Genomic DNA, 12,326 nt, shown 5'->3' on the forward strand with positions numbered 1-12,326 from the left:
GGGTTGGGTGGCGGCCACCGCGGCCACCGCGGCCTCGGCCACAGCGGCGGCCTCTGCTGGGGGCCTCGCTCGCCTTGCTCGCCTTGCTGGGCGGGCCCTGGGGTCGCTGGGCGGGTCGCTGGGCGGGTCGCTGGGCGGGCCGGGAGGCGCGTGCTTGGTGCTGGCTTGGTGCAGCCAGGCAGCCAGGCAGCGCCATGCCAGCAACGTGATGCCCGCCGCACCGCGCCGCCGCCGTACCGCGCCTACCGCGCCCACCGCGCCTACCGCGACGCGCCGCCGCGCCGCGCTACGCTGGGGGCAGCCACCTCTCGCCTCTGCTCACGCCCCTCCCTGCCCCTCCCCTCCTGTCCCCTCCCCCCGAGACGCCTCCCCCTTCTTTGTCTCGCCTCGCCTCTCGCACCTCCGCCCGCCCCCTCCCCCTCGAGAGGGCGGCGGTGGGGGCAGCCCGGCGGCGGAGGGGAGGGGAGGCGTTCTGGGCATGCGGCGGCGGCGGCCTGCAGGCGAGGCGAAGGCATGGAGTGTAGTGGCTTGCCCTGGTGGCGTGGTGTGTTGTGTGCCGCAGCCGTCTTGCCGCCTCGCGTTTGCCGCGCCGTCGCCGTCCTCTCGGTTCTGTGCTTCCCTCGACGCGGTCCTCGTCCTGGACGCGCTCCTCGCGACGCCGCGGCAACGTCCTCAAGAAGCAGGCGACAAAGTGGATATCAGTGAAGTGATGTGCGTGCAGTGTGCAGTGATCTTGTTGTTGTGACGGAGGGTGACCCGGCCACGCCCGGGCGCCCCTCCCCCTCCCCGCTGGCGCCCCTGGACCAGGAGGGTGACACGGCCGCGGCCAGGATGCCCGAGCGGGAAGCCTTCCCGCTGCACCTGCCGCCGGCCCCATCCGCCCTCCCTCTGACGTTCCCGTCGGCGTTCGGGGCGTTCCACGCCCCCGTGGGCCCCATCCCCGTGGACCAGCGCACGCACGAAGGACGCTACATCTGGGACCCCGCGCTGGCCGCCCGCGCCGCAGGCCTACCTGGATTCCACCATCCCCATGGGTAAGCCCCCCCTGCCCCCGCCCCCGCCCAGGCCCCGCCCCCGGCTACCCCCACCACCCCGGCCCTGACCTCCGGCCGGCGGCCGCCCCTGCGCACCTTACAGTGCGTCAGGCCCAGATTGGGGCGGCTTACCGGGTGCATTGTCTCGTCGACCTCATTAGGAACAAAACGCAAAGCCGAAAGCCGAGCCGGCGTGCATCCTGGGCGTGCAGGACGCCGGCAGAGACAAGTCGTTGCCGGGCCGTCGACGCTCGGCCCGGCTCGGCCTGCCCGGCCTGCCCGGCCCCACAAGCACTCTAAGCACCACGACCACGCCAGCCACGCCACGGCGGAAACGGCCGGACATTCGATCCGGCGTGGCAGCGTGAGCGGCTCAATCCGCACTCCGCAAATTATGTGCGCGCGTCGGCCGCGGCACTGGCGGTACTGGCGGCACTGGCCGGGACGCTGACAGGCTGGAAGGGTTGGACGCAGCTGCGGCCCCCGCCGGCCCCGCCGATATCAAAACAAACGGCTCTCAATCGACTTTGATTCGGGCCTCGAATTACGCTGTCAGCCACGCGGCGGCGCGGAGCCCTTCGGCGGAGTTCGCCCTTTGATGTCCCGTCGGGAATCATTGAGAGACGCAGCAAAGTAATTGAAAACCCTTTTACGAAAAGCAATATGTCACTTGGGCACAAACAACAACGGCGGCGTCGGCTACCCCGTCCGGGCCGCGTGCAGAACGCTGTGCTCCAGGACGCCGTGCTGCAGGACGCCGTGGTCCATAGGACGCCGCTCCACGACCTCTTCCAGGTCGCCGCGTGCTCCAGGAGGACGCCGTGCTCCAGGACACCCTCGTCGGCTGTCGCCTCATTAGCGACATTAGAGACGTGTCGACGGCTCGGCGCCGGCCGATGTGTGGTTCCGGGGCAGTTCGCCACGCCCAACATGTGCGTCGTCTCCCCTTGCGTGCCGGGAGCGCCGCCAGCACCGCCGGCAGACGGTGGGGCGGCCGGTTTCGGCTGTCGTTTGGCGGCAACCAGGAGGAGGATGAGGATGCTGCGGCGGTGGCGGCGGTGGCAGTGTGTTTGGGCTGGGAACGGCCTCGGCTGGGCCTGGGCCTCGCCAATCGCACGCGAATCACGTTCTCTCGCTCGGTTTCTACATTTCCAGCTTCTTCATGTCTTGCTCGCTGCCCTCGTCTCGTGACCCGCCCCTTTGGTTTCCTCTTATTTTAGCAGCATGCACACACTCACACACACTCACACACTCTCGGGCCCTGACGTGCCGCACTGTTCTCCGAGCGGTAATTACACTTTCGTGCTCTTTGGCTCCCTCCATATTTCACCCATCCGTGGCGTGTTTGGCGTTTTGCTGTATCATTGCCCCGCGTGAAATCGGCAAAACGGCGGAGTGCTGCAGAACATCTCGACGGCCCCGCCGGACCGCGCCAGTCGCCCCTTGGCCGTTTCAGCACACGGCTCGCGCGTACAGCGCGTACACTGTAACGGGCCAAACCACAAAGCACTCAATTTCCCCTGCCCTGCTTCGCCCTGCTTCTCTCCGTCCCGGTGTTTTAGAGGACGCGTGCGCGCGCTCGCAGCGCCCCCCAGGGTCGTGCGGCCGCGCTCGGAAACTCCGGCGGCGTCCGTCTCCGTCGCGGCCGCCCTCCGCGCCGTGGGTGCGACGAGGACGGCCAGCCGCGGCCGGCGTGGACCTGGCCGGGCCCCGGTGGAACGGAGGAACGGTGGAACGCACGCATACATTATGGGAGCATCGTGCATCCCTGCAGGCCCTGCGGGGCGGGTGCATGCCCTGCCCTTTGGGCCCCCCGGCCCCCCCGGCCCCGTCCCTCCGCGCCGGGCCCCGCACACACACACAAACACTCACCCACACACACAGGCAGGTATTTATGACTAGCGCTGGATTTATAGCGTGAGGAACAATACCTAGGTAAGCCCCTGGGCTGCTAACATGTCTGCTGCTTTCCACTTGCAGTGCCTCGCAGTGCCTCGCCTTGCAGGGCCGCCATGCTGCGTCCTGCGCGTCCAGCGGCATCGGGCTTTCCGTTTCGGCCGGCTGGCCGGGCTGGCCGGACTGGCCACTGGCCACTGGCCTGCCCATTAGATCTCTTAGACGCCGTCCTTGCTCTAATTGTTCGGCCGAGCGCCGCGCCAGCGCCACGCCAGCGCCACCGTCTGCGGGCCGTGGGCGTGCTGGTCGAGTTGGTGGCCGTGTGTTGCTGCCGGGTGCGAACGTGCCCGCGGCCGCGGCCCGCCTCTTACACTCTCACCCCGCCCTTGTTACGCCTAATGCCTGCCAGGCTCGCGGCCGCACGGCCCGGCGCGCCCGGGGGTGGCAACCCTACGGTTCCCACTATAGGGTTCCCACCACCCCGCCCGGATCACCGCCTGCTGTTCGCACTGGTGTTGCCGACAACACACTGTGAGTCCCCGCGCTCCGCTCTGCATTTTTTTGGAGACCCCCAGAACGTCTTCCGCTGCGTCACCCACCACGCCTCACCGCGCCGCCGCATGGGGGTGCCTTATGGCCCAAATCCCCGGCCGCGCCGCACCAGACCCCGACGCGTGGCTGCCTTGGCTGCGCCGCTGAGGAACGATGCGCCTCCGGCGGACGGTCACTCCTCGCAGTCTCGGCCGGCCTGCCCCGTGGACCCGCGGCCAATCACCGACCGCTGCCTCTGGCCCATCATCGCGGAGCCGAATTTGAAACGTCCCGGCCGCGCGTGCGGTTGCGCCACGCGGGGGCGAGGCGGGCGAAGCGAGGGGTGCGTGTTCATTAGTGCGGGGCTGGCTGATGCAGCACCCCGCCGCGCCCCGCCGCGCCCCGCCGCGCCCCGCCGGGTCACTGACTAAGGGTTACAGGGCCAGAGACTTACCGGCGCGCCGCGCCCCGCCACGCTCCACCACGCCGACAGCTCAACTTAGCTCGCTTGATCGGATTTCTGTCGAGGTTGCGGTCGCTAAGTCGTCGCGGCGTGCATTTATAACGTGTCAAGGAATGCGCTTTAATCTTTTTCCAGTGCGGCGGCAGTTTGGCACACGCCAGGGTACAGCGCGGCGTCTGCCTGAGCGGCAAGCGGACCGCCTGCCCACCGGCCGCGGGGGCCTAACTGATTTGCTCGGCTCTTGGCTGGGAGTGTACCTAAGTGCACACAACGTCTCTATATCAGCTCATAAGCCATGTATGCCTCGGGATAGTGTGCACTGCCCCCCCTCCCCCCACTGGAAACCGCACCGCAGTGCCCCCCACCCCTCCCTACGGTTATTCCTCGCAAACACGTATCGCTATGTCGACCTAAGCGCACCCATAAACTGAGATGAAGTCGTCAGGAGCGGTTTGGCCGGCCGCCTGGCTGGGGGCATGCTGGCCGTGCTGGCCGTGCTGGCCGCGCTGGCAGTGGAGTGGAGGGGGTGAAATAAAGACGACGACCCACGTGGTCTCCGTCTCTCTCAACATTCTTCTTGGCCGTTTTGTTTTCGCCTTGCTTGCTCACTCTTTCTCCATGCCTGCCTTCCCTCCTCCGCCCTGGAATTCGTGTTGTTCTGTCGTGCGGATTCGTTTGCTCGTTTTGCGCCGTTCGGCCGCCTCGCCGTTGTTCCTGTGACGCCGAGAGGCGGGAGAGAGGGAGAGGAGAGAGAGAGAGAGAGAGAGAGAGAGAGAGAGAGAGAGAGAGAGAGAGGGAGAGGGGCGCAAGGTGAGTGCGCTGAGCAACGCTGCAGACAGATAGGACGGCTAGCGATATCGACTTAATCAGCGAGGCTGTCTCATTCCAACCCAAATGACTACCGTGTGTGTCTCTCTGTTTTCGTCGTTCACTCCGTTTCAGGGATCGAGAGTGTTCTTTTCACCAACTTCAGCCCGCCGCTGATTTTCCGCGACCTCACCAAATGAAAATGTCGTTGGACGCGCGCGGTGTAGTTCTCCGCGTTCGAAGCCGCGCGCCGCGCTTTTAACAGTCATTTTATTCCCTGTCCCTGTCTTATTGTGTGCCTCCCTCCCCTCCCCGTTCGTACAAGGGCCTTCCCTCAGTGCATAATGCAGAGATATCAGTACAAGCGTTTTAAGTCAGTAAATAAATGCAGACTGCACAAAAAGAGGAGTGGCTGCAGCAGCGCTGCGGCATGAGGACGGCGCGGTGGCGCGGCGGGGCGGTCCAGATAGTGCCATTGGCACGCTCGCCTCTCTGCCTCCCTGATTCGCCGCTCCGTCTCGCTCGCACTCGGTGGGCGTGGCGCGGTGTCGCGAGAGAGACGGAGCCACACTGTTCGGAATCCACCTCCTATGCGCCGCTCCGCGCTGCTTCGGCGGAAATTCGCCGCACGAATCGAGCCGCCGAGCAAAACAAGGCAAAAGTGAAGAAAAAGTGTCTCTCCTTGGCGGGACGCTGCGAGACGCTGCGCGAGACGCGGCGCGGAGGCCGGCCAGCCTCGCTGATGGAGACGTCTTCTGTGTGCTCGCCTCGCCCGGCTTTTAATTCACGACCTGGGAAATGGGCTGGCCAGTGGCCATGCCAGTGGCCATCCCAGTGGCCGATTCCGAGCACAGGTTGTCACTCTGCCTCTCTCGCTCGCAGGGAAGTCCCTGGCGAGAGAGCGACGAAAGCATTTCTAAAGTCAGTGCATGCCGGCGAAAGTCACTGAAAGACACTGCAAGTCGCTGAAAGTCGTGGCTTCAGTCGCTCCCCGTAGTTCCTGGGCCGGCCGCCCGGGGCGCTAGTAGCGCGCTAGCGTCGCCCGTTTCCGCCTCTATGCCGTGACGCCGCTTAGCAATTCAGCCGAGGTGATAATCAAAATGACCAACGTTTACAACGGAAACAGAAAAGTTTATTTTGGCCTCTTTTTGTCTTTTTATTGTGATACGCGCCACATAAATGTCACGCCGTAATTACCGCCGACTGTAACATTACACATTTCCGCAGGTGATAGAGGCGAAAATTATGCAGACGGCCGCCGGCTTTAATTTTATGAGTGTTGTGCGGTGCGTGCGCGCCGCGCGCCGCCCGGTCGCGGCACTGTTGCCAACTTCGGCGCCGTTTTTCGTTTTTCACTTCCCAGAACTTGCGATTCCTACGATGGACGCGGAGCGACGCGAAGCGCCTCCGCCGCAGCGTTCAAGCAGAGCGTAGCGCTGCCGAACGCGAACAAGGGGAAGGAGGAAAAAATACATAAAGAGCTGAAGGCTTGTGTGAGATGTCTTTGCTGGTGTGTGTGTGTGTGTGTGTGGTGTGTTGTTGTTAGAATTGCTCCGCGGTGTGTGAACTGCCTGATGGCCCTGGACACGCATTATTATACCCGGTGCAATTTAATAGCGACCCACAGCAACTTTTACACACACACACACACACACACACACACACACACAGGGCGCACCTGCCGTCCGCGACACCGCGAGGCACTGGTCGGCCGGGCGCAGGCTGGCGCTGGCGTGCAGTGGTGCGCCCAGACGGAACCACACTCGTCGCGGCGGCGTCCTCGCGAGTCGCGGACCGCCGCCAGGCCGCCACGCCCGCCACCCTTTGGTGCGAACGACACACCCATTACCGCGTCGGGCTGACTCCGAGCAGAGAGAGAGAGAGAGAGAGAGAGAGAGAGAGCGGCAATCGGAAATTAGGCGTGCAGAATGGAGATGATGGCGCTACTGTAAGGGTTGCACTGTAATACGGGGCGATAAACAAACGCAACAGGTGTTCAAAGAGCGCCGCCGCCGCTGTGCCGCCGCCGCCGTGCCGCCCCGGTGCCGCCAGCTTGACGTACTAATTCGTGGAGCTGCCGATGCGTCCGTTGATCCGTGACGCGCTCATTGGTCGACCTTCGCTCGACAGTGGCGCTGCGTGCCGGCCAGAGCGGCGTAACTGCGGGGCCGGGGCGCGGCAGTTGCGTGGGTCCTAGTGGGTCCGGCCGGGCCCCTCCCCTTTCCCCTTTTGTTTGCTCTGTATAATTGATGGCTGTGCAGGTGAGCCCCGCGGTGGCACTGCCTCACTTTTGGGCGCGGATTAATTCGACGTTGCTGGCGATGCTGGCGATGTCAACAAGGGGCTGTGTTCGGCTGCAGCAGCCCTTGCTTTCCCCGGATTGTTATTAGGACCGTCTCCCTGCCTTATGAAGCTCAGTGAGGAAGAGGTTCCGTGTTGATTATGATTGTTTCATCCCCTCTTTTTTTTCTGCGAAATGATATCCTAGAAAAAACGGAAGGGTTGTCCGCCCCGCCTCGGCCCTGCCTCGGCCCTGCCCGTCGGGGAGGGTTAGGGCTGTCGGTGTTCCAGTGACTGCTCAAAGGCAGCCGAGTGGCAACGGAGTGGCCCGGAGTGGCCTAGGATGGATTTCGGGGATCAAAGAGGCGGTGTCGTCATGGTAATCGGAGGGCAACAATAAACTTAACCGGCCACACTGGACAAAAACGTGGCGGGCACCGCTTCCCGACCAACATTTTGACTCAAAATTTTCAATGTGGAAGCTGGCACACTTTTCTCTTTTTTTTCCTGGAGGAAAAAGGGAAGAAACGCATTAAAAAAGAAGAGACGGATTCCCGGCTCCGGCGAAAGGGGTGGGGGGCATGGCCGCGGCGGTGACAGCACAGCTGTGAGAAAGACGCAGGAATGTTCGAACATAATTAAAAAGCCGAAAGGGAAGGGGGAGGGGGGCCGCCGGGGAAACTTCCCACGACGACGTGCGAGGGTCGTTCGAATTAGCCGCCCCTCAGTTTCGAGGCAGGGAAGCAGGCTTGTTGTGACAGAACCGAGCAATCGGGTGCGTTTCTGAATTCAAATCGTTTCTTAGACTCCAGGAAAATCCGAAGACAGTTTCAGTCGTCTCTGGGGTTGCTTTTTCCATTATGCGGGAGAAAAACTTAAGGTGGAGGGGACATGGCCGCGACGGGCGAGTGACACTGAAGAGGCCCGGGGACGGCGTTCGGACATGGGCTGCTCGCGACGCAGCGACGCAGGGACAAGCCGCGTAACCCTGCGGGGCTGGCCGCCAGTTACAGCCGTGTGCACCGGGAGGCTGTGGAGACGTGTGGCCGAAAGGCCGAAGGAGGCGCGCCTCCGGCCTGAGATTTCCAGGGCCGATACCCCGGGCAGCCTTGAAAAGTGTTTCTGTCAGCCCGGCCGGCCCGGCCCAGCCCAGCCCTTACGGCCGCCCGGGACTGCCCTCAGCCAATCAGACAGGCCCTTCGGGCCTTGGGCCCTTCCCCCGCGGCTCGCCGCGGCCCGGCACGCTTGTACGCGGCGATTAAAACATTTTCATCTGACTGTATCGAAAATTTAAATCAGGTAATAAAACAAAACGATGAAGTGATATGCAGGACCACCTCCTCCTCCTCCCAAATATAACTCAATTTACGGAACGTCCCCACCCTCGGGATATCCGTACAAACATAATAACAATGATGAGACAGCAGGATGGGGATCTCTCAATCCCAAGGCCGCGACGGCCCACGACGGCCACTGCCAGTATGACCGTACAGTTTTAACTGTCATTGTTGTCGGAGGTGGTAACGACACGCCATTGTGCCCATGCAGACCACAACGACAACCTTTCTATTTCTAGAGGGCGACAAGCATAATAATAATAACAGCCGAGGAGGTCAGCCCTTTTCCCACTTTCTCGTCGACTGGTCGAAAATTTTAAATAAATTACTTTGGCATTGTTGTGGGAATACGCTCGGCTGGAGGCTTTCTTCGCTCACCTGTACTCCCCTCGGCGTCCTCCCCTCCCCTCTTTTTGTCGCCCGACTTGTTGGTTATCCACACCCCTAATCATGCCCTCCACCATTTCCGACCCGAGAGGATGAGGGTCTACTTGGCTACGAATAGGTTCGCGTACGTGTCTGTTACGCATCGACCCCCACCGGCCGCCTCATACCCGCAAGCCGCGGCCGCGAGCGCGGATTTACCGGCCGGGTTGCGGGTCGTCCTCTTTGGGGGGCGGCGAGGCGAACCAGACCGGAGGCTGTTTGAAAGTGTATGGCCCAGTTTTGGGAGCGATGCGTCTCGCCGGCCGGCCGGGGCCTTGAGGAAGTCATCATCTCGATCCTACCTGCGGCCCGGGGCCCGGGGCGCAGGGGCGGTCGGCGGGGCGGCACCCACACATCACACGGCCACGCCCCGCATGAGGCTGCCGATGCAGACACTGCAGGCACGGTGCAGGCACCGACCCGAGCAGCGAAACCCACCTCTCGATCCCCCAGCGTTTGCACCTGGGTTTCACACTGTCCTTTCGCGACCCTTCCGCCAACGCTGCGCGCGCCGTTCTAACGAATTTGTCTCTCCGTCTGTTGCAGGTAAGTCCCTCTCGCACTCGGTGACACTCGGTGTTGTCCCGCCGATAAATCCAGGAGGCGAACGAGCGTGTCAGCCGCTTCAGCCGCGCCAGATGCAGCGACGCAGCGCCCCGGCATTCGGCACGCCGAACACCTGTCGGAGGCTGCGGCCCCAAGCCCTGGCGGCCCTGGCCAGCCCGCCCCCGGAAGGCGGACTACCTGTGTGCTTCTAATTTACTTTTCAATTTCGTGCGTCCGCAATCAGAGAAGCCCGATGATCCATCTATCTATCCATCTCTCCGGCCGACTCCGTGTGTGTCGCGCTGCCGCACGCTCGGACTGAATCGCTGGCCAAAAGAATTTCCCGGCGGTTCTCATCCGCTCGCCCCGCGGCGCGCCATTGAACCGACGACCCCCCGTGGGCCATTTCTCGGTGAAAAGCAACAGGACATTCGGTTTGCCTTTTATAGCCCAATATTCATCACGGGGTTAACACGCGGGGAGCGAGAGAGACGGCCAGGTCCTTTTGAGGTCTCTTTTTATTGTCACCGGCGGGGCGGCCCCTCCTCCTGGAGGCCGGCAGGCTGGCCGGCCCCGCAGGTGACTTGTGCCGTACCCGCCCGGCTGCCCGGGGCCCATTATTGATGCTGGGACATTTTTATCAGGCGTGGGTATCATGCTAAGTTTGGACTGGAGGGTACCTGCTGCGTGTCACTGCGTTACCCCTGGGCCATTAAAGTGTCCCGGCCGGCGTGCGAGGCCGAGGTCGCGGGGGACGCCGTCGAGGAGACGGAAGCCAAGAGCCACTTGACGAAAATTCCATCCGATTCCAACGTAACCCTTACATCTCGGCAACGGCGGACGCTACGAGAGCGATTCAGGTTGATACAGATTTCAGTGCTTTTCCGTGCTATTCCGCGCAGATTTCCAAGTGAATACTTAGAACGCCCACCGTTCTGGAGCTGCAGCCCGACGTCGAAATGATGCTTGCCGACGCTTTGAGAAAGAATCGGTGAGGTGCTGCTCGGTGCGCGACGAGCGAATGGCGAGTACTTGTCGCGGAGTCAAACTCCAAGGCAGAAGGCAGGCTGCGTCCTCATTACCCCTCTGATGGCAGCAATTAAGGCCGAGATTGAATGCAATTGTCTCGATGGGCATCAAGGGCCGTCTCAAGCAGCAGCTATGGCAGCTATGGCAGCGGCCGACGCAGTGGGGGCAGGCGCGGCTCGGCGCGCCAAACGGATGCAAGGCTCCGCGGCGCGGTTCCTCGGGTTCGAACCCCGGTCGCCGCCGCAACCGGTTGCGCCTTTTTCTAGAGTGCGCTGCAAGCGCACCTCCGCCGGCGAAGCCCGGCGAACGCCAACTGCTGCTGGCATTGTCGTATTAAGAAGGGTATAAATTTACGGTCTCCTCATCCCCGCCTTACTCATGTTTCCCGGCGATGCGTCAGTGCGCGGCCCCGGCGCGGCCCCGGCTGAGTCCCTCGGCGACAAACACCTTGCAGCGCCTCGCAGCCTCGCAGTTGGTACCCGGCCAATCCCATTGAACGGCCGTCGCGTCCCCGAGGAGTCCGGCCGGGTCCCCGCCAGGTCCCCGCCCTGTGGGAACAGAATGCGGTTGCCACGGGATCCACGCGCAGCCGCTGAGTCGCGGAGTGAGTGGACGCCGCGACGCCGCGACGCGGACGGGGCGCCGCGAGCTCACCTATCCAGGGGGACGGAGAGCTTCGCGGCGGCCGGGAATTTTTCGATTGTCTTGCCCGGCCAAAACGCGCGTGTATTGAAAACCAACAAAAATTGTCGAGGCGTCGAAGAGAATTGACGCCCGTCGTCGCTACACCCCGCGCGGAAGGCACTGCGGGGCCGAGTCGGCACGCGGGGTATCGGCGCGCGCCCGTTTGTTGTCACTGATAGCACTGGGTATCGCCGATTGTGTGCGTGTTTGTTTGTCGTCGTCGTGGTGCTTTCATCTCGTCTGCCCGTCCCCTTTTTTTGTCGTTTGTCTGACGAGAAAGCGGCGCGCATCGCCAAGCGGCGATTTCGCATTGTTTTGCGCAATGCGATGACGAAGGGGAGGGGGGGGGAGGCTCCCCGCAGCGCCACCGCGGGGCCATGCAGCGCGATGCAGCGCCGCGCTTTGTTTGTTTGCTTGCCTTCGCGCGCCACTATTTTATTTCGCCCCGAAAAAAAAAAAAAAAGGCTTTCACCTGGACGCGTTCGCGCACAAAAGGTGGTAATTACCAAGCCTTTGTCGTCAATTAAATCAACGCTCTGGTGGTGTGTGTGCGTGTGTGTGTGTGAGAGCAGTGTGTGTGAGAGTGCGTGAGAGAGAGAGAGAGAGAGAGAGAGAGAGAGAGGAGAGAGGAGACGCGGTCTGTGTGTGCGATTCTATGTGTATATAGGTTTACGGTGGAAACGTTGGAAACGTGCGTGAAACCTGTGTATGCTCTCCCCCCCCCCTCCCCTCCCCGCTGTCCGTGGCGTCTTCTTCGCTGCGCTCCTCCCCGCAGTATCTGATCATCTGCCGTCGATTAGTCCGGACGTCAACAGATTACTACAAGGTGCGAGGCGTCGCGGAGGCAGGACGAGGCAGGACGAGGCAGGTGGGTGCGGACAGGTGTACGTCACACATTGTCGCCCCGCGTCGCCACGTCCGTCGCCGCGTCCCTCGCCGCGCGGCGGACAGCGCAGCCCCCTTTTCCCCTTTATTAAAATTTTTCAATTCCCGCGCCCCTTCCGCGCCCCACTCTCCGCGTCGCGCGGCAGTGACTGATGCACCTTCTCCTATCCGCCCTTGTATTTCTGTCCCGCTTGGGGGTCGCCCGCGCCGACACCACTCTTTCTGTTGTTTTCTGCCGTGTGTGTGTGTTGTTTTTTTTGCTTTCGAGAATTTCTGCGTGTTTGAAGAAGCGGGGAATTGCTCTGCGTGCTTGCTGGCCGCGCTGGCTGCATGTGCTGCAGGAAGACCGAATGCGTCGCGCGCGGCGGAGCGTCCGAGCGAGTGCCAGACTGGTGCCCGTCGGTCTGT

At 62.7% G+C, this 12,326-nt stretch overlaps 1 protein-coding gene across 1 annotated transcript in view; it reads left to right on the forward strand.

Moving 5' to 3' along the window:
* The first annotated feature begins 532 nt into the window (after positions 1-532).
* LOC117641132 (transcriptional activator cubitus interruptus) overlaps positions 533-12,326 on the forward strand; it is a 56,557-nt gene continuing 44,763 nt past the window's right edge. The window contains exon 1 of the mRNA XM_034378249.1: positions 533-1,034. Coding sequence (XP_034234140.1) covers positions 832-1,034 — 203 coding nt within the window. The 5' untranslated portion in view covers positions 533-831. The remainder of the gene's footprint in view (positions 1,035-12,326) is intronic.

Source organism: Thrips palmi, unplaced genomic scaffold (genome assembly GCF_012932325.1).
Source record: "Thrips palmi isolate BJ-2018 unplaced genomic scaffold, TpBJ-2018v1 HiC_scaffold_15, whole genome shotgun sequence".
Classification (NCBI taxonomy): Eukaryota; Metazoa; Arthropoda; class Insecta; order Thysanoptera; family Thripidae; genus Thrips; species Thrips palmi.